Source organism: Suillus clintonianus (genome assembly GCF_016758775.1).
Source record: "Suillus clintonianus strain FC179 chromosome Unknown DEU56scaffold_203, whole genome shotgun sequence".
Classification (NCBI taxonomy): domain Eukaryota; kingdom Fungi; phylum Basidiomycota; class Agaricomycetes; order Boletales; family Suillaceae; genus Suillus; species Suillus clintonianus.
In genome coordinates this window covers 1-17,388 of record NW_024539427.1, presented here as the reverse complement: position 1 = coordinate 17,388, position 17,388 = coordinate 1, and the positions used below count along the sequence as shown (strand labels likewise).

General features: G+C 49.0%; 9 protein-coding genes across 9 annotated transcripts; 7 read left to right on the top strand and 2 right to left on the bottom strand.

Moving 5' to 3' along the window:
* Positions 1 to 12: 12 nt before the first annotated feature.
* On the top strand, positions 13 to 633 carry DEU56DRAFT_749773 (uncharacterized protein; the record flags this gene model as incomplete). The annotated part of the gene is made up of 1 exon (XM_041349464.1): positions 13 to 633. A coding segment is annotated over one exon (621 nt), but the record flags the coding sequence as incomplete, so codon positions are not given.
* Positions 634 to 720: 87 nt separating this feature from the next.
* Positions 721 to 1,140, top strand: DEU56DRAFT_719327 (uncharacterized protein; the record flags this gene model as incomplete). Its single annotated transcript, XM_041347657.1, has 1 exon — positions 721 to 1,140. A coding segment is annotated over one exon (420 nt), but the record flags the coding sequence as incomplete, so codon positions are not given.
* A 563-nt stretch (positions 1,141 to 1,703) lies between these two features.
* On the top strand, positions 1,704 to 1,976 carry DEU56DRAFT_749770 (uncharacterized protein; the record flags this gene model as incomplete). The annotated part of the gene is made up of 1 exon (XM_041349463.1): positions 1,704 to 1,976. A coding segment is annotated over one exon (273 nt), but the record flags the coding sequence as incomplete, so codon positions are not given.
* Positions 1,977 to 5,294: 3,318 nt separating this feature from the next.
* DEU56DRAFT_749788 (uncharacterized protein) lies at positions 5,295 to 5,594 on the top strand (the record flags this gene model as incomplete). The annotated part of the gene is made up of 1 exon (XM_041349466.1): positions 5,295 to 5,594. One exon carries the CDS (start codon positions 5,295 to 5,297, stop codon positions 5,592 to 5,594), a length of 300 nt encoding a protein of 99 aa, XP_041200877.1.
* A 1,012-nt stretch (positions 5,595 to 6,606) lies between these two features.
* Positions 6,607 to 7,909, top strand: DEU56DRAFT_896672 (uncharacterized protein). The gene is made up of 2 exons (XM_041356427.1): positions 6,607 to 7,065; positions 7,117 to 7,909. The coding sequence occupies exons 1-2, from the start codon at positions 6,801 to 6,803 to the stop codon at positions 7,710 to 7,712; spliced, it is 861 nt and encodes a 286-aa protein (XP_041200876.1). The 5' UTR covers positions 6,607 to 6,800; the 3' UTR covers positions 7,713 to 7,909.
* Positions 7,910 to 9,374: 1,465 nt separating this feature from the next.
* DEU56DRAFT_241094 (uncharacterized protein) lies at positions 9,375 to 10,937 on the top strand. The gene is made up of 4 exons (XM_041345252.1): positions 9,375 to 9,711; positions 9,766 to 9,905; positions 9,953 to 10,050; positions 10,106 to 10,937. The coding sequence occupies exons 1-4, from the start codon at positions 9,704 to 9,706 to the stop codon at positions 10,820 to 10,822; spliced, it is 963 nt and encodes a 320-aa protein (XP_041200875.1). The 5' UTR covers positions 9,375 to 9,703; the 3' UTR covers positions 10,823 to 10,937.
* A 28-nt stretch (positions 10,938 to 10,965) lies between these two features.
* Positions 10,966 to 11,238, top strand: DEU56DRAFT_714675 (CHAT domain-containing protein; the record flags this gene model as incomplete). The annotated part of the gene is made up of 1 exon (XM_041347564.1): positions 10,966 to 11,238. A coding segment is annotated over one exon (273 nt), but the record flags the coding sequence as incomplete, so codon positions are not given.
* A 1,108-nt stretch (positions 11,239 to 12,346) lies between these two features.
* Positions 12,347 to 13,974, bottom strand: DEU56DRAFT_920141 (uncharacterized protein; the record flags this gene model as incomplete). The annotated part of the gene is made up of 15 exons (XM_041358393.1): positions 12,347 to 12,512; positions 12,567 to 12,592; positions 12,646 to 12,686; positions 12,740 to 12,850; positions 12,905 to 12,982; positions 13,033 to 13,135; positions 13,192 to 13,265; positions 13,316 to 13,348; positions 13,403 to 13,430; positions 13,477 to 13,511; positions 13,567 to 13,663; positions 13,712 to 13,744; positions 13,795 to 13,814; positions 13,867 to 13,876; positions 13,930 to 13,974. 15 exons carry the CDS (start codon positions 13,972 to 13,974, stop codon positions 12,347 to 12,349), a joined length of 900 nt encoding a protein of 299 aa, XP_041200873.1.
* A 1,037-nt stretch (positions 13,975 to 15,011) lies between these two features.
* On the bottom strand, positions 15,012 to 17,005 carry DEU56DRAFT_241054 (uncharacterized protein). Its single transcript, XM_041345251.1, has 16 exons — positions 16,867 to 17,005; positions 16,790 to 16,799; positions 16,716 to 16,735; positions 16,615 to 16,647; positions 16,469 to 16,565; positions 16,374 to 16,408; positions 16,288 to 16,315; positions 16,201 to 16,233; positions 16,080 to 16,153; positions 15,921 to 16,023; positions 15,793 to 15,870; positions 15,635 to 15,745; positions 15,542 to 15,582; positions 15,459 to 15,484; positions 15,098 to 15,399; positions 15,012 to 15,048 (listed from the first exon to the last, which is right to left on the bottom strand). The coding sequence occupies exons 1-15, from the start codon at positions 16,909 to 16,911 to the stop codon at positions 15,264 to 15,266; spliced, it is 870 nt and encodes a 289-aa protein (XP_041200872.1). The 5' UTR covers positions 16,912 to 17,005; the 3' UTR covers positions 15,012 to 15,048; positions 15,098 to 15,263.
* Between the last annotated feature and the right edge of the window lie 383 nt (positions 17,006 to 17,388).

Below are 17,388 nucleotides of genomic sequence, written 5' to 3'. Positions count from 1 at the left end.
ACATCCTTCCACATGGCAGGAGCCATAGAACGTCTGGAGAAAGCTGCGGACGCACACGACGGAAAGATAGCAGCGCTGGATAGCTTCGTAAACGAGGTGCGTGATTCGATCGACAGTGCAATGGCTAGACTCGAGAAGGCAGTCGAAAAGACTGTCGAGGCCACACACGAAACCAACATCGAGACCCATGCTACTAATCCTGACTCTACCAACATGAACCAAGCGAGAACGTATTCAAACGCCCTCCAGAGTAGACTCCCCAAACCAGACTCGAGCACCCTAGCACGAAGCGAAGCTCAAGCGAGGCAAATACTCGTAGACCGCAAATCGCTCAGCGAAACCTCGGGTCTCAAGGACCTATCTGAGGCAGAGCTAGTCCGGAAGGCAAACAAAGCGCTAGAGGACATGAAAGCAGACAAAAAGGACGTCCCACAAGACGCCGCTTTCACAAGCGCCCGCAAACTGCGACACGGAGGAGTGATCTTCGAAGTTGACTGTACTAACACGAAAGCCTGGCTCTCATGCCAGAGCAATAGCAAATCTTTCAGCGAACACTTCGGAAGCAGCACAATGATCAAAGACAAGACCTTTCAAGTAATAGCGGAATACGTGCCAACAACTTTCAATCCGGAACTAGCCTCGTCACTAACAGAAACAGAGAAAGCCAGTAAACTCCTCCCAGGATCAATCATCAAAGCGAAATGGATCAAACCCCCCGCCCGCCGCAACCCAGGCCAAAGGACGGCTTTCTGCACTATATCATGCAAAGACCGCGAAAGCGCTAATCAAGCCATCCGACTAGGCCTAATGATAGAAGGACGCAAGATCTCAGCACGCAAACTGCTACCAGAGCCCACTCGCTGCCTAAAATGTCAACAACTAACTAGCGAACACATGGCAAGTTCCTGCAGCCAAACAGTAGACACGTGCGGAACATGCGGAATGGACCATCGAACCTCAGAATGCGACTTCGGCAAAGCGGACCCCCAACACCATTACTGCGTCAATTGCAACCTCCAGGGACATGCCGCTTGGAGCCGCGACTGCCCGATGTTCATAAACAGAAGCAACAAGATGCACAGCAAATCAGAGGAGGCACGCTACAAGTATTTCCCTATGGAAAACAACCCAGATTCCTGGGAAACAACTGGAGAAGGTAATCCCGCTACTAACCAACCACCAGCATTCAACCAGTGGACGCAGAATGCCACCCACGAAGCAGACTATGGAAGACCAAGACCGCAGCAAATAAACCAGAACTGGACGCGAGTGGAAAGCAGAGGAGGAAGGACGAGAACGCAACAGCAGACCCGCGCCACCGACCACGGCTGGCCAAATCAACAAAGGACGACCGGACAACCATCCCAGCGAGAACGCGCGAGACAAGCAAGAATCACGGACCTCTTCGCAGCACAAGAATCCAACAACAACCCAGGACCCTCTAACACCCAGAACACCCCAGCAAGCACCCAACGGAACGTCAACACCCCAACAAACCGCCCGAACCACCCCAACACCTATTCAACAACTCCCCCTCCCTCGACACCCCTACCACTCCAACACTCAACAAACGCATCAATACCAGGAAGCTTCTCCCCCGGACCCCCCTCATGAATAGCCACACCCAAAACAAAGAACCTGACCGCACGTATCTAAGAATCTGGCAACAAAACCTCCACACGGCGCAAGCCGCCCATGAACACATGCTACGCAACCTTAACCCGAACGACTACGACCTAGCGATTATCCAAGAACCATACATCAACCCGGTCAATCTGGCCCCAAGTTCCTCCCGATGGGACATAGTCTACCCATCGACGCACGGCGACAATGGAGCGGAACGTACTAACTCAATTATTCTAGTGAACAAACGCCTTTCAAAAAACACCTGGAAGAACGTCCCTTTCAAGAACAGCAATGTAACCGCAATCGAACTCAAAGGTAACACAGGTAATATTCTAATCTATAACGTATACAACTCGTGGCGACACATGCGCACACTAGCAGAACTCGAGCAGCACATCGACAACCTAACGGCAACGAACAATACCCCAGACAGCATGATATGGATGGGGGACTTCAACTGCCACGACGCAATGTGGGACGACACCGCTAACCACCATTTATTTACAGGACCAAACCTTCAACGATCCGCCACCCTCATTAACCTTCTCGCCAAACATGATATGCGCATGGCCCTAGCAAGAGGAACAGCTACACTCGAAGCAACGGGAACAAAGAATCGTACACGACCGGACAACATCTTCTGCAGCACAGACCTGCTAAGCGCATTCATCTACTGCGACGTAGAAGAAGAACTCCGCCCGGTCTCAGCAGACCACTTCCCCATAATCAGCACGTTGGACCTCACTCCAGTACACATCGACCCCAAACCTCGACGTAACTACAGAGCAACCGACTGGGAAGAATTCTGCGACACCCTCAAGCAAAACCTCGATGCTCTCCCGCCTCCAAAAGAGATAGAAACGGTAGAGTACTTTCACGTCAGACTCCATACCCTCCAAACAGCCATACTAACAGCCATCGAAACGAAAGTCCCGATGAGCAAACCCTCCCCCCATGCCAAACGATGGTGGTCAGCAGACCTCAACCTCGCAAATCGAGAGCTAAAGAAGCTGGCCAGAAAAGTCAAGAAGAAACGCCAAGAACCCACGCACCCCATCCATGAAGAACACCGGCGAGCCAGGAACGACTTCTCAGAACTACAGAAGAAAACAAAGGAAGAACACTGGAAAACCTACCTGGAAGACGTCGACGAGGGCAATATCTGGGACATTCACGACTTCCTAACAGATGCGCCAGCAGACCGGATACGCTCACGCATCCCAACCCTCGCAGAGAAACCAGGAGACAGACCAGCGGAAGACAACGCGGAAAAGAGCGCACTCCTCTACAAAACCTTCTTCAGAGAACCCCCGGCTGACAACTATGTGGACCCCGACTTCCGATACCCAGAACCCATCTGCGAGTTCCAGAACATAACGGACGCTCAGATAGATAGGGCAATCAAGAAACTCTCAGCCTTCAAAGCACCAGGACCGAACGGCGTCGGCAACTCAATATTCATCAAAGCACGAGAACTACTCACACCACAGCTAGGTCCCATTTTTAGAGCTACCTTCACGCTAAAAGTCTATCCAGAACAGTGGAAACACTCGTCAACAATAGTACTCCGCAAACCTGGACGCGCAAACTACACCCTCCCTAAATCGTACCGTCCAATCACGCTAATCGACACAATGGCCAAGATACTCTCATCGTGCGTATCAGAAGACTTAGTCTGGATCGCGGAGGAACACAACTTACTCCCCACAACGCATTTCGGAGGAAGGCCAGGACGATCAACGGTCGACTCCCTACACCTACTGACCAAATTCACAATGGACGCCTGGGCACACCCAACTGACCGCTTCGTCTCAATGCTCTTCCTAGACGTAAAGGCCGCATTCCCCAGCGTAGTAGTAGAACGCGCACTCCACAACATGCGCAAACGGAGAATCCCCAAGGAATATATTGAGTGGTACCAGAGGAGACTACAGGGCAGGAAAACCACACTCTCATTCGACGACTACACATCAGAAGAATTCAACGTGGAAAGCGGTATAGACCAAGGCTGCCCTCTCTCCGTCATCGTGTTCATCTTTTACAACGCTGACTTACTTGATACGACAGACGAACACGAAGGCACAATGTCCCTCGGATTCATTGATGATGTCGCCTTGATAGCACGAGGCCGATCCTTCGAAGAGGCAAACGATAAACTCACGCTAATTATGGAAAAAGAGGGCGGCGCACTACAGTGGAGCAAGGAACAGAACGCCGAATTTGAACTCGAGAAAACGGCCCTCTTGTGTGTTTCAAGATCACGCGAGAAACACCCCACAGAACGCAATAAGACCATCCCGATCCCAAGAATCCCCATCACGATCAACGGCCAACGTATACCCCCCGTTAAGTCACATAAATTCTTAGGCATTATAATTGATCACGAACTACGCTTTAAGGAACATGCTACATACGCCCTAGCAAAAGGCACAAAGTACGTACTTGCGTGCGGAAGAATGGCGAAGCCGTCCAGAGGGATACGAGGAAGACTAATGAGAAAGCTGTACGAAGGAGTGGTGGTACCGAAGATGTTGTACGCAATAGACGTGTGGGGAGCGGGACTAGTGAAGAAAGGAAGGAGTAGAAAGAACAATGGAAGGGGAGTGAGAGGCTTTGGGATGAAGATGGCGAGAGTCCAACGGATGGCAGCGATTCTCATAACGGGAGGAATGCGAACGACGGCGACGGATGCACTAGACGCACACGCCAACATACTCCCCTTTCAACAGCTACTACGCAAAGTCTGCTGCAGGGCATCCCTCAGAATGTCTACTCTACCACCAACACACCCCCTCTATAATGAGCTCCGGAAAGCCACCCGCCAAAGGAAACACCACAGGACGCCCATACACGAACTCCTCCGAGAATTCTCCATTGACCCCAGGACGATAGAGAAGGTAGACGCAGTCCGCCACAACCCCAAATGGGACCCAGACGCAAAGATCAGAATCGCACCTACGAAGGAAGAAGCGGCCAGAGAGGACGAGGAAGCAGAAGAGGTAGTGAGGATCTATTCAGATGGATCAGCGATAGATGGAGGAGTTGGAGCAGCAGCGGTACTCACGAGAGAAGGACATGAACAGAAGACCTTACACTTCCACCTTGGACCGGCGACCAAGCACACAGTCTACGAGGCCGAGATAGTAGGCATGATTCTGGGCGCAGAACTGCTACGTCGCGAACCAGGAAAACCCTCAGCCAGACTATGCGTCGACAACCAAGCGGCCATTCTAGCCACGCAGTCCTTCAGAACCAATCCGGGCCATTACCTCATGGATATGTTCCATAGAATCCTCGAACGCGCGCTAATCAAACGAGACGAGGACTACATAACAATCCACTGGACCCCAGGACATGTGGACATAGAAGGGAACGAGTCAGCCGACGTTGAAGCCAAGAAAGCGGCAGGTGGACTGTCCAGCCCACCAAACAGCCTACCCAACTGCCTACGAAAACACAAACGCAACGGACTCACCTCCACAATCCAACTCCCGTGCAGCAAATCGGCGCTGAAACAACGACGCTACGACCAACTCAAGTGCGAAGGTCAGAAGGTCATGCACGACTCACCACGCTACCCGCTCCTCAAAAAAATAGACGACGGTATCCCCTCAAACCGTTTCCAGAAGCTGGTCACAGACCTACCCAGAAGACAGGCAAGCCTCCTTATGCAGTTGAGAACGGGCCATGCCCCACTCAACAAGCACCTCCACCGCATAAGGGGCGCAGAAACACCAACCTGCCCAGCGTGCGAAGAGAGCGAGGAGACAGTGCACCACTACTTGATGGAATGCCCCGCATACCGAGCACAACGAGATGTCCTGCAAAGATCAATGCCAAACCGCGCCTACCACATCCGCCGACTCCTTAGCAACGGGGAATTCCTCCCCAACCTCTTCAAGTACATAGCTGCAACCAAACGCCTAGAGAACGCTTTTGGAAACGTCGCACCGATCGAAAACGCCTAAAAACGGAGCTGAGCCATCTCGCCCCAAGCGCATTCCCAGACCCAACTCGCACAGCCCCACCAGCAGTACAAAATCCCCAGTCACAAACCTAGGGCACTCGCGCACGCTCCCCCCAATTCTTTTAGCCTCAGGTTGGCTTCATAACGCTCCACCACTCCAAACCCCAGTACGGAGTGCGAGCCAATGGTTCTGAATTACACCAATGCCTTCACCCTCGAAAAGTAACATAAGTATTATATAGCATGTACTGTCTACATAGGGCGCTGCCCCAAGAAGACAATAAAATGGATTAAAAAAAAAAAAAAAAAAAAAAAACACTGCAGATCTCAAGGACCAGGGTGACTTTGAGATTCAAAGTGATGGATTCATCAGACCGGAGCATCGGCCTCCAGCTGCAGATTTCCCTGACACTTTCCAACAATCGCCTATCCCCATGTTGAAAGCGCTTTTCAGTATCCGCCGCAAGGGAATGGGATACTTGCCTACGCACGTCGGGAAGCTATTGGGTGCTCGACGGCTGACAAACGAGGACTTCAAAGAGACGGCTTGATCGGTAAGTCACCGTTCCTCTGCAAACGCTCACTGGCATTGACGCAGCTACCCCATAGTGGTACTCAATGATTAGAAATATGACGCTGTCGTTCGCAGACTGTTTTCGCATTCATCATCTTCTTACATGTCTTCTAAAACCACGCAATGCCTTTCATTACTGTATCACTGTCGGGCAAGAACTTGAATCGGCGAGTTGCTCAATCACTGTACCACATTATACTTCATTTCAATAGCGCATCGCATCTCTCTGTGAGAGGGGCACAAAGCCCCCGATGATACGCACCCGACACTGGCTTTCTGCTGTGGACAGAAGCATGATTTACATAACGGAAGTTGTCCTGCATGGGGCAGAGCATACTGCGATTATGCCGTATAAAATATGATATCAGTGATAAGATTTAACTTTGATCACGTGGTGCTGTGCAAAGCGCTGCACCGTGGCACTGTACTTGACGGGTTAACTTATTGACGAAGCTATGCTGTTCTTTGTCCATCCATCGCCTCCTCAGCCAGATCAACCAGATTTTGCCGCATCAGCGTTCGTTTTCACCTAGGCTACACTACGAATCACTGTGCAACAGCCTATATTGCTTCCGGAGACCAGAATAACTCCATTTGTCTATAAAGGCCATCCTCACATCCGCAGAGATCATTATGGTCATCGTGGAGGAGAAGTGCATGCAGTCTGTTCCACCCCCTCCTTACGTCCCTAATAGCACTATACCCCCACCCCCCTTCCCTGATGAACATCATGGAACAGCCAAACCATCTGATGTACCTCCCCACCTGTTGTTGAAGATCGTCTACATGACATTTCCACAAACACCCGGGATTGACGAGGGAAAGATTGAACGACAGAGAAAGACACTTTGTTGGCTCTCCACACAACTCCGGCTGGTCAATCGTTCATTTTACATTGGTGCGTGCTGTTCAAATCCTTTGACGGCCGGAACTCACCTTGCCAATGAAGCTTGTGAGCATGTGCTGCGCTCCACATATTTACCCGCATACGATTCAATGATACGCCCTCCCTATTCATCTGATCCATTCCCATTTTCTTCCTCGGCTTCTACTTCGTCTGTTGATACCCTGCAGCGGGAAACCAAAGTTCTCGACCTCTTCATTGCACTCAAGGTCCATGAAGATGTCATGCTCGATGACTCATCGCTTCACCTCGAGCGAGAGGATTCGTTCAAAGACCTTTTCGACCTCATGCAGCCGCGCAGCCGGCTAGAGGACCTCGTTCGACACTATGGTATCCGCGAGGGAGTTGTGCATACAAACCCGTCTGGAGCGAACATCCCGTCTTCACCGTCTACTATTTTCAGGGCGAATAACAGTGGAACTGGATTCGCAAGCACAAGCAAACATACATCAGACCCTGCACCAGTGCCATTCAGTGCGCTGTCTATTTCGTTCTCACCGAGGCGGGTTGGCCTCGTGCTAACAGCTTCAGGTAGGAAACGGACGATTGTGGATGTGGCACGGACGAGAGACGAGAAGCTAGAGGTCACCGCAAAGAAACTTGCGCGGCAGCTGAAGGTTTGGCTCAGCGATGCTTCATGATCTGGTAGTATCATTTAGTTCTGGACTCCATCCACTCATTATCGTAATACGGTGCTAGATAGACCTGCAGATGTATGACGGTGTACAAGTGTAATCTACCATAGATCGTGTACAATTAGTATCGCGGTACTAGGGCAAACAGGGTATGATATGGGTTGAAAAATTTTGAAATGGACGAAGGTTACCGGTTGAGTAGGGATTCCGCAGGCAGGGACTACCCACGAGTCAGGGGTCTATTTATAATATACTAGTACAAGGGCCGTAGGCCACCGCGTTCCATATCCTCGATCAGATGGTCGCCTGTTCACACTCCTCACTTAACCTTCTTGGCTTGACTCTAGAACAAAACTTCGTAATGTCATTTCCTCATTTTCGGTTCTATGCGGCGCATTGAAAAATCTGGAATTCATGCAACACTAACGATCGATATAGCACAGCCTACATATGAAAGGAATGCCATATAAACAATATGACCGCCCGCATGGAACACGTGAATACATGTATGATGTGTCTGGCAGCTGAAGCGCTGAAGTGCGGAGTCCACTTGCCATGGAGGAGCCCTTTCAGCAGCCCCGAACACGTCAACGGAAATTCGCGGGGGGTGGTATTGGATGGCGGGGATAGAGATGTGTCATGAAATCACATATGGTAGCGCGTCAGACTGGAGCTGGTCGTTTGGAAAACAATGTCTCCCGTGAACGGTGTCCATGATGTTGTCCCTGGTGTCCGCAGAGTGCTGTTCGTAGTGATCACCTGCAGAACGATCTTGAAAATAATCAGCGTCAATCACAAGTTTACTTCAAAAAAAAACTCAGTGCGGACCACGAGAGGTCACTGCTTATGATGGACAAACCTGAAGATCAGGCCGCGTACGAGGGTGAAATAACTTGGCCAGCATAAGCATAATCTCACAGTTATCCCCACGGCCTTCCACGCTTTTGATCGTAACTGGACCACAACCAAGCCAAGTTAGCAGCCAAGTTAGCAAAGTGATGTGAGAAGGTAAGTCGGGGAGATCCAGTGTCGTCTATAAAGGGTGCAAATCAGATGCAGGCGTGGTTCGGCATGTAGCTATGATGTTTCAGACAACCGTCTGTTTTTCGTTTGTTGAGTTTTGCGCCGGGTGACGGATGGAACTGAGGGCTACATGCCACGAGTGAGGGTATGATACTATGAAAGTGGAAGAAGAGGCAGAAGAAGCAGAAGAAGAAGCGCAATGGGTGGCTGTGCTTCTTCTTCTTTCTCTTGTTGCGCATTCACTCTCATTGTGATTGTAAAGGTTGATCTACCAAAGCTGATTGTCTTTCAGGTCGCATTCATACTCTGTATCTGAATCGTCTGCGGCATTCAGCGAACGAGTCCGACTCATATTCTCGCAACCCGTTTCTGGTGTTTCCAAAATGCCATGGCACTAGTACTATCAACTCGATTGTAAGGAGAAGCAAACATCACAGGACGCTCAGAGTCTCGCATAACGTTGGCGTGCCACTTTCGCTGATGTGTCTGACCTCCACTCGGTCATCTTTCGTCTCAGCGCTTAGTTCAATCATACCGGCGTCTATTTTGCCGAACAACCCTCGACAACATGATGCAAATACACATGCATGTAACCATCACCCGAACCCAAACTCTTCTCTCGGCTGATCTCCATTCACGGTCCACATATCCCTACTCCGTCTTCTTCTACCACTCATTCAACCCATAACTAAGCCCATCCTCGATCCTCATCCTTTGGCTTCATCATTCCATCATGCCCGGCAGCGCAGAAACCCAATCTATAAGACTTGAAAGTAGCTCACTCCGTATCACCTTGGGATCTCTTTTGTGATATTCTCGCTCCATCTACAGTGACCGGCGCAAAAAATCTTCAAGTCCCTTCTGAGCGCATACCCGCAGGCATTTACGTGTCCATTAATGTCGACTCAAGGAGACGCTGGAAATCAGCCATCAGCGTCTTATCATCCGACGCATCCGTAGCGTGGGGAGATACCATGACCCTGTAAAGTCCATAGAAACTTTCGGACGCGATTCAAGACTGATTTTCGATTTATAGTTCATTTTACGAGTCACCTGCATTATCAATGGAGATTAGAGCGTCCTTTGAGCTCGATCGAACGCTGGGCAATGGTGAAATCATCGGAAGACTTCAACCATCACGGGATGAGTTACTCGATCATGGAGATGAACCATTCGGTGAGCAACCTACTTCTCATTCCTGCACATATACTCACATCCCGTAGAACTGTCCTTCCCACCCGTTCGTGGTGTCAATCCTTCGCTCACGCTCAAGGCCACCGTTGTACATGCTAGCGATAATCAGGACGGTGCACTACTTGACGTGAGTGACCCCAGACTTTGTCCTGTCAGTTGTGCTGACAGAACACCAACGGTAGTCCCTCGTAGATCGCGAGATTGCTCGAGAAACAGATGCGGGCCATGTACAATTCTCCAGATACATAAGACACGAGAAGGGGGTCTCTCACCTGAACGGTGCTGTAGAGCGTTTTCAGTTGGTTCTGGACCGCTGTCCGGTCGACCATCCTGACCACGCAGCGGCTCTCACCAACCTCGCGTGGGCCCGCCTTCAATGCTACATTCAAAGCGATCTCCAAGACATAGATACCACCACTTCCCTCTTCCGCGAAGCCCTTGCATTGCGTCTGCAGGGCCATCACAACCACACATTATCTCTCTTTCATCTCATTTTCGCATTGAACAGGCGCTGCAGCAAGGAGCGCATCGCCGTCTTCATTCACGAATCCCTGCAGTTGTGCTGCAAGCTACTGCCCCTCTGTCCAGAGGGCACCTACCTTCGTAGCATCGGTGTTGACAGTGCGGTTGATTATGTGATTGTCGAATGCAACGATCTTCCGATTGATGCGTCTGACGAAGGCATCTACCTTCGACGAGTCGTGCTCGAGCTCTGCCCACTGGGCCAGAAATACCGTCCCGGGGCCCTCGACAAACTGTCATGGGCTCTCGTAACACGCTTTAGCCAGCGCGGCAGCTTTGATGATCTAGATGAGAGCATACAACTTGGTCATGAAGCTATTTCTCTGTGCCCCGAGGGACATTCTGACCGTGGAAACGTGTGCCTCCATCATTTGTAGCAATCGGACAGGGTCAACCGGGTGGAGGGAATGGCAAGGCGCTCTTGGCTGTCGATGGCGAGCTCGAGCTTATCCATAAGCTTGTCCTCTCGACGGCCAACCATTCCACTGTTGCTGGCGACGCAGCCACACAAGCAGATGCACTCAAAGCCCTGGAACAGAACACCTGGGTGCACCTCGCATGTCACGGCAAGCAGGACCACGACCAGCCGTACAATCCCCATTTCGTCATGAAGGACGCACCTCTCACGCTGCTCGACATCATGGAGAAAGACATTCCGCATGGTGAATTCGCGTTCTTATCAGCGTGTCATACTGCCGTCGGCGATAAGGAGACGCCCGACGAAGTCATCCATCTCACAGCTGGACTTCAGTTTTCAGGGTTCAAGAGCGTCATTGGCACGCTGTGGGAGGTTGACGAGCTGTCGCCAAACACGTCGTTGAAGCGTTCTACGAGAATATGGTTAAGCATGTGGAGGATGGCGGGTTCATGGACTGTACGAAGGCGGCTTGGGCACTGAATCGTGCTACTCACGCTGTGAAAACGAAAGTGCCGCTCGAGCAGAGAATGGTTTTTATTCATATTGGTGTGTAGTTGTATTGCTTTCGTCTGGTACGGAGTTACGAGTCGTTGATCATGGATTCTCTACCATACCTGTGTACATGATGTTATTTCCCTGATACTCTCGCGGTGTAGTCATCTCGATTTCGCATCTACCTGTCTCTCACGCTTTAGCAGAGTTATTCATTCGAGTCTCGACGTAAATTGTGCGGCATCGTCTTCTATTCGAGTGCGAGTCGACTCGCTACCTTATAATTCTTCTTTAAATTCTTCTGGACCTCAATGCAACCTCCACTAAGCACCCCCAGTGCAACAACGTCCGGATGGAAGCACGGTTGATGCACTGTTCGTGCTCGCATGCATATTTCACCTATCAAAGTTGGCAGCCTCGTCAATGTAAGTAACGTGAACTTATCGCCTGGTCTACAATTGACGATCTTCACATTGCCTAAGATTTCCATCCTGAGCCTCAGGATCTCCTGCGTGATGTTCATCTTACTTGCGACTAGTTCTTCAAGCGCAGCATAGTAAGTCAGGAAGATACTGTCTTCCCCATATTCTGTTCCCCGTACGCTCATTGTGTGGGAAGTTAGGTCATGGTTGCGAGTCTATGATACACTTTGTTCTCGCCAGTTTTTATGCCAACCATATCCTTCTATTCACATGGTCCTTCCTTCCTGCCTAGATCAACAGATATTCAAAGACCTTAGTTTTGTGTCAGCACGCCATGGGATGAACGTTGCACCCATCTTTATGACTATGAGGCGATTCTCTCGCGTGATCAGGCGTGGAAGACTTGTTTCGAAATCCACTATCAAGCTGAGTCACGCTCATCGTTCACATTGTTTGGATGATTTGTGGAATATCTTTCCCCTACGCTATGTTCAGACATTGTTCAATAACATCGTCTTATTCATTCACAATTAATAATCATACGGACTGGGACCAGCCCTGCAGCACTACTACACAGATGGATCCTCGAATCTCAACGTCGAGACCTGACCTCCTGCGAATTGAATCTCAGATAGAGGTTCCCCCGATGTGTGTCGAGTTCCCAAGCGTCCTTCACTTTCTCGTAGGCTGAAAAGAATGCGAGAGGCCAGGACGCTGTGAATGACGATCTGCGGACTAAATATATATTATGTTGGTGCAATTCGGGGTTGTTGATATTGTTTTACTCACGAGTCTGTGATGGAAACCCATGTAACCTGTACTCAACATTAAGCGCATGAAGATCAACCTAAGGTCTACTACAACGCACCGGAGGGAACATAGTCAAGAGGATACTGAATGAAGACATAACTTGAGGTTAAGAAGTCAGCAGGGTCCGCATTTATGAACAGTGTTTATCTCACCTATGATGCAAATCATATATTTTAGCGTATCATTGAAGAATCGTTTTTGGAGCAGTCCGACAGTATTCTTGTACCGTCTAAACCTGACGAACAACATCAAGCAGAAGAGAACTGACTCATACGTGAGTACAGGAATCAGGAATAAGGATAGACGACATGACTGACCTAGTTCATAGAGTAACAATGCAACGTAGTTGAAGACATTGTTTCTCCCACCCATGAAAAGACAATCGCCCGGATCCGCTGCCCATCGTGAGCATAATCGTCACAGAAACCAAGGACACCTCACTAACGTATGTCAACACCGATCATGTTTGGTAAGTCAATCGGGGTCGTGTTCGTAGAATTGGGTACCAGTTTGGTGTCCGAGAGGATATAAGAGGTGACCACACATATCTGACCGTCTGGTTCGACATCAGGTCTTCGTGATAAAAGGCGAACCATCAACTTACTGCAGAAAATACCAATAAGGATATTAAAAGACGCTTGCTGTTCCATGAAGCATATATCCTCGTTATTAGCAATCCTAGAGGATGATGGTGTCAATTTTGAGGGTCCATTTAAGACACCACAAACCTTCTGCAGCTACAATGGACAGAATGTGCAACACTGAGCATATGATGAATGAACAAAATGACGTATATTCAGGCTTTTCATACTGACCATTGGACGCCTTTCCATACTCAGCACACTATACATTATGAATATTTGCGCACATGAGGGGTTTCACGACTCACACTTTCACCAGGATAGTATTGTGTTCGAAGTGCAGCTGCCCGTTGACTATGAGCAATCTTTGGCAAAACCAAGTCAACAGTGTAGCTCACCCGCAAATGTCATCCCAATGCCAAAGAATGGCAAGTACCGCGATATGGTAAATATAGATCGCACAAACGTCCATTTTCGGTGCCAGACCCATTGTGACTTTCCAGCGGTCATTGAGGGATTCTGTGATTGGTAAACGGCACGTACCTCTGCCTCTAGTGTAATGCAATAGTCAAAAGCCTAGTCGAGATTAGCATCACATCCCCCAAGAAATTAGTCAATCGACTCACTAAAACAGCAAATGTTCCGACTGGATTGGTTCAGTCAAAGACAGTACTCAAAAAAAGATCCAAATTCCAAACCATTGCAGTACTAGGTGGATCAGGAGTCAAATAGAGTTGTCAGAAACTTTGCATGTTGCACACCTTGGATGCCTGAATGCCAGCGTCGACGTAAAGAGTGGTACCCATCAAGAAGCGATGAAACAGCAAGGTGGGCTTTAAGCTGCACTTCTCGGTGTATTCTACCGAATATACTAAGCACACATAACTGGCGCCAGGGCTCAGATGCGGCTATTACAAAAGTCCCTGTCATAGATACCTGTCCGACACAGTGTGCTAAGCTGATGTGGCATGTCAAGCGTTGTAACACGGATCCATGCCACCAGGGGTTGACCGGTCATGGTGAGATCAATTTGAAGCGTCTTCTAGCGCGTTCCTAGCGAGATCGTTAGTAAGTATGCGGACAATGATTAATGATTGATCACCATTGGATCATCAAGGAATAAGGTTGCCGATTGATATTGATCAGTGGCAGTGGCACCAGGAACATTATCTAGGCTCCCTAACGGGACCTAACCTGCTGCATCAGCGTTTCGCACATATGGACCTATCTAAGTAGCAGTGTTTTGCCAAGTCCGAACGACAACAGTTTTCTTTGTTTGCATCCGATTATGGCGTATGACAGGCAGCTACACAACTCCCCCTTTGGCCGATCCGAGGCCTCGTTCCAAGATCAACTTGTGTTTATCTGCATGTTCGGCGTAACAAGTTCGAAATGTGATAAATCCATATGGAAATTCGCAACTGACTTCATGATCAAAATGCACATGACGCTAATCCAATCACGCTCACCGATATCATGCTGGCCTAGAAATCAGCATCAGCGCTCGATTCAGCGTAGTAGTCTCTTCCCCAGTCTCGTTTTCGGTGCTTCCACGTTGTCTGTAAAAGTAAAACCTTTCAAAGTGGCCATGGAAGTGTCGTCGTCGGTCGAAGACTTTCATGAGACGAAGAAAACCGCATCCATGTGGAGGATTGTGGGAATCTGGCATGACCCAAGAGACGAATCTCCGTCATTAGCCAACAACTCACGCGTCCACCTGGTCGCGACCAACTCACGACTTCGCACATAGCAATGTGCCCCCGTAGGCCTCATTCTCCTAGCTTGTTACAGACAATATCCGAAGAATGTTGTACATGCTAAGCAAGGATAAAATGGGAGGCTGGGTGCTGTGCCAAGGAACTAACATGGCTATGCAAACGCTGCTGCGAATGCTGTTATGAGGGGTGTGGGCGTGAACAAAGGACTTACGATAGTGCTAAGCTACGGTGAAGTGGGTGAAGGTGAAACGGCGAATACTTCACAGTCGACGGTGTGCTATCCTTCGTAAGCCGACTACCCAGTATTTGACAATGAAACATATACGTGCTGGGACTAGCCCTGTACTCCACCCATAATCTTCATGAAACCTCGAATCTCAGCATTGAGGGGATGGCCTTGCGAATTGAATATCAGATATCTCCACCTGAGGCTCTGTTCCCGAGCGTCCTTCACTTTCTCGTATGTTGAAAAGTATGCGAGAGGCCAGGACGCTGTGAATGACGATCTCCGGACTAGAGATATGTTATGTTGGTGCATGTGCGGATGCGAGGCCGTTGATTGTTGTACTCACGAGTTTGTGATAGAAACCCATGTACCCTGTGCCCAAAAATGAGCGAATGAACATCAAGCTAGGTGTACTGTAACGAAACATACCGGAGACAACATGGTCAAGAGGATACTGAATGAGGACATGACTTGGAATTAAGAAGTCAGCAGGGACTGCGTTGACGAACAAAATTATCTTACTCATGATGCAAATCATATACTTCATGGTATCATTGAAAAATGTTCGTTGGAGTAGCCCAACAGTACCCCGGTATCTTCTGAACCTGATGAACAACATCAAGCAGGAGAGAACTGACTCATGCGTAAGTACAGAAATCTTGGGAGTCGAGACAACTGACCCAGTTCATAAAGTAACAATGCAGCGTAGTTAAAGACATTGTTTCTCCCGCCTATAAAAAGACAATCGCCCGGATCCGCTGTCCATCGTGAGCATAATTGTTACAGAAATCAAGGCCACCTCACTAACGTATGTCAACACCGATCATGTTCGGAAAGTAAATTGGGGTCGTGTTTGTAGAATTAGGTACCAGTTTGGTGTCCGAGAGGATATAAGAAGTGACCACACAAATCTGACCGTGTTGTTCGACGTCAGGTCTTCGTGATAAAAGGCGAACCAAAAACTTACTGCAGAAAATACCAATAAGGATATCAAAAGACGCTTGCTGTTCCATGAAGCATATATCCTCGTTATTAGCAATCCTAGAGGATGGTGTCAATTTTGAGGGGTCATTCAAGACACCACAAACCTTCTGCAGCTAAAATGGACAGAATGTGCAACACTGAGCATGTGATGAATGAGCAAATCGACATATATTTGGGCTTTTCATACTGACCATTGGACGCCTTTCCATACACAACACACTACACAGTTGTCATGAATATTTGCGCATGTAAGAGGTGGCAAGGTGGCATAACTCACACTTTCACCAGGATAGTATTGTGTTCGAAACGCAGCTACCCGTCAGCCATGAGCAATTTTCGCGCAAAGCCAGTGTGTCGATATTTGTAACTTACCCACGAATGTCATCCCAATGCCAAAGAATGGCAAGTACCGCGATAGGGTGAATATAAATCGCACCAACGTCCATTTTCGGTGCCATACCCACTGCGACTTTTCTGGCAGTCATGGAGGATTTCTGTGATTGGTGCACTGCACGTACCTCTGCCTCTAGAGTGATGCAATAGTCAAAAACCTAGTTAAATAAGTAGATTAGCATCACATACTACTCCCCCGAGAATCCCAGTTAGTCAAGGCACTCACTAAAACAGCAAATGTTCCGACTGGATGGTTCAGTCAAATACGGTACTCTAAGAACAGCTGACAGGAATTCAAACCATTGCAGTACTAGGTGTATCATAAAGGGATCGATGAGAAACCTCGAGACGTGTCAAAAATTTGGCATGGTGCCCACCTTGGATGCCTGAATGCCAGCGTCGACGTATAGAGCGGTACTCATCAAGTTCGGACGAGGAAAAAACAATGAGTGGCCTTTAAAAGTGCACCTGAGGCCTTTTTCAGGCTATCGATTGATATAAGGCCGCGGGGCGCGCGTCCAAACTGACGGCCGTTACTAATAACTTACGAAAGTACTAGTAGTACCTGGCCTACTAGGTACCCGTCAGCCTTACACTGACAGGTGGTGCGGCTATGCTGATAGAAACATGCATATACGGATCCGCGTAGATGTCCACATTATATCAAACATGAAACAACGGGTGTTCCCAGACGATCCGAGCTCGCGGAGCGCGGCTGAGGGCGATGAAACAGTGACAGTGGCCATACCTGGCATGTATGTCCAATTAATCAGATTCAGTTTTTGCACATACCTAAGTACATGCATGATGGTGGTCGAGTCCAAAAGGAAGACCAACACATCGGGGATCCGAATATTTAAGACTGGTTTGAATGTCGTGCGAAATGTCAAGATAATACT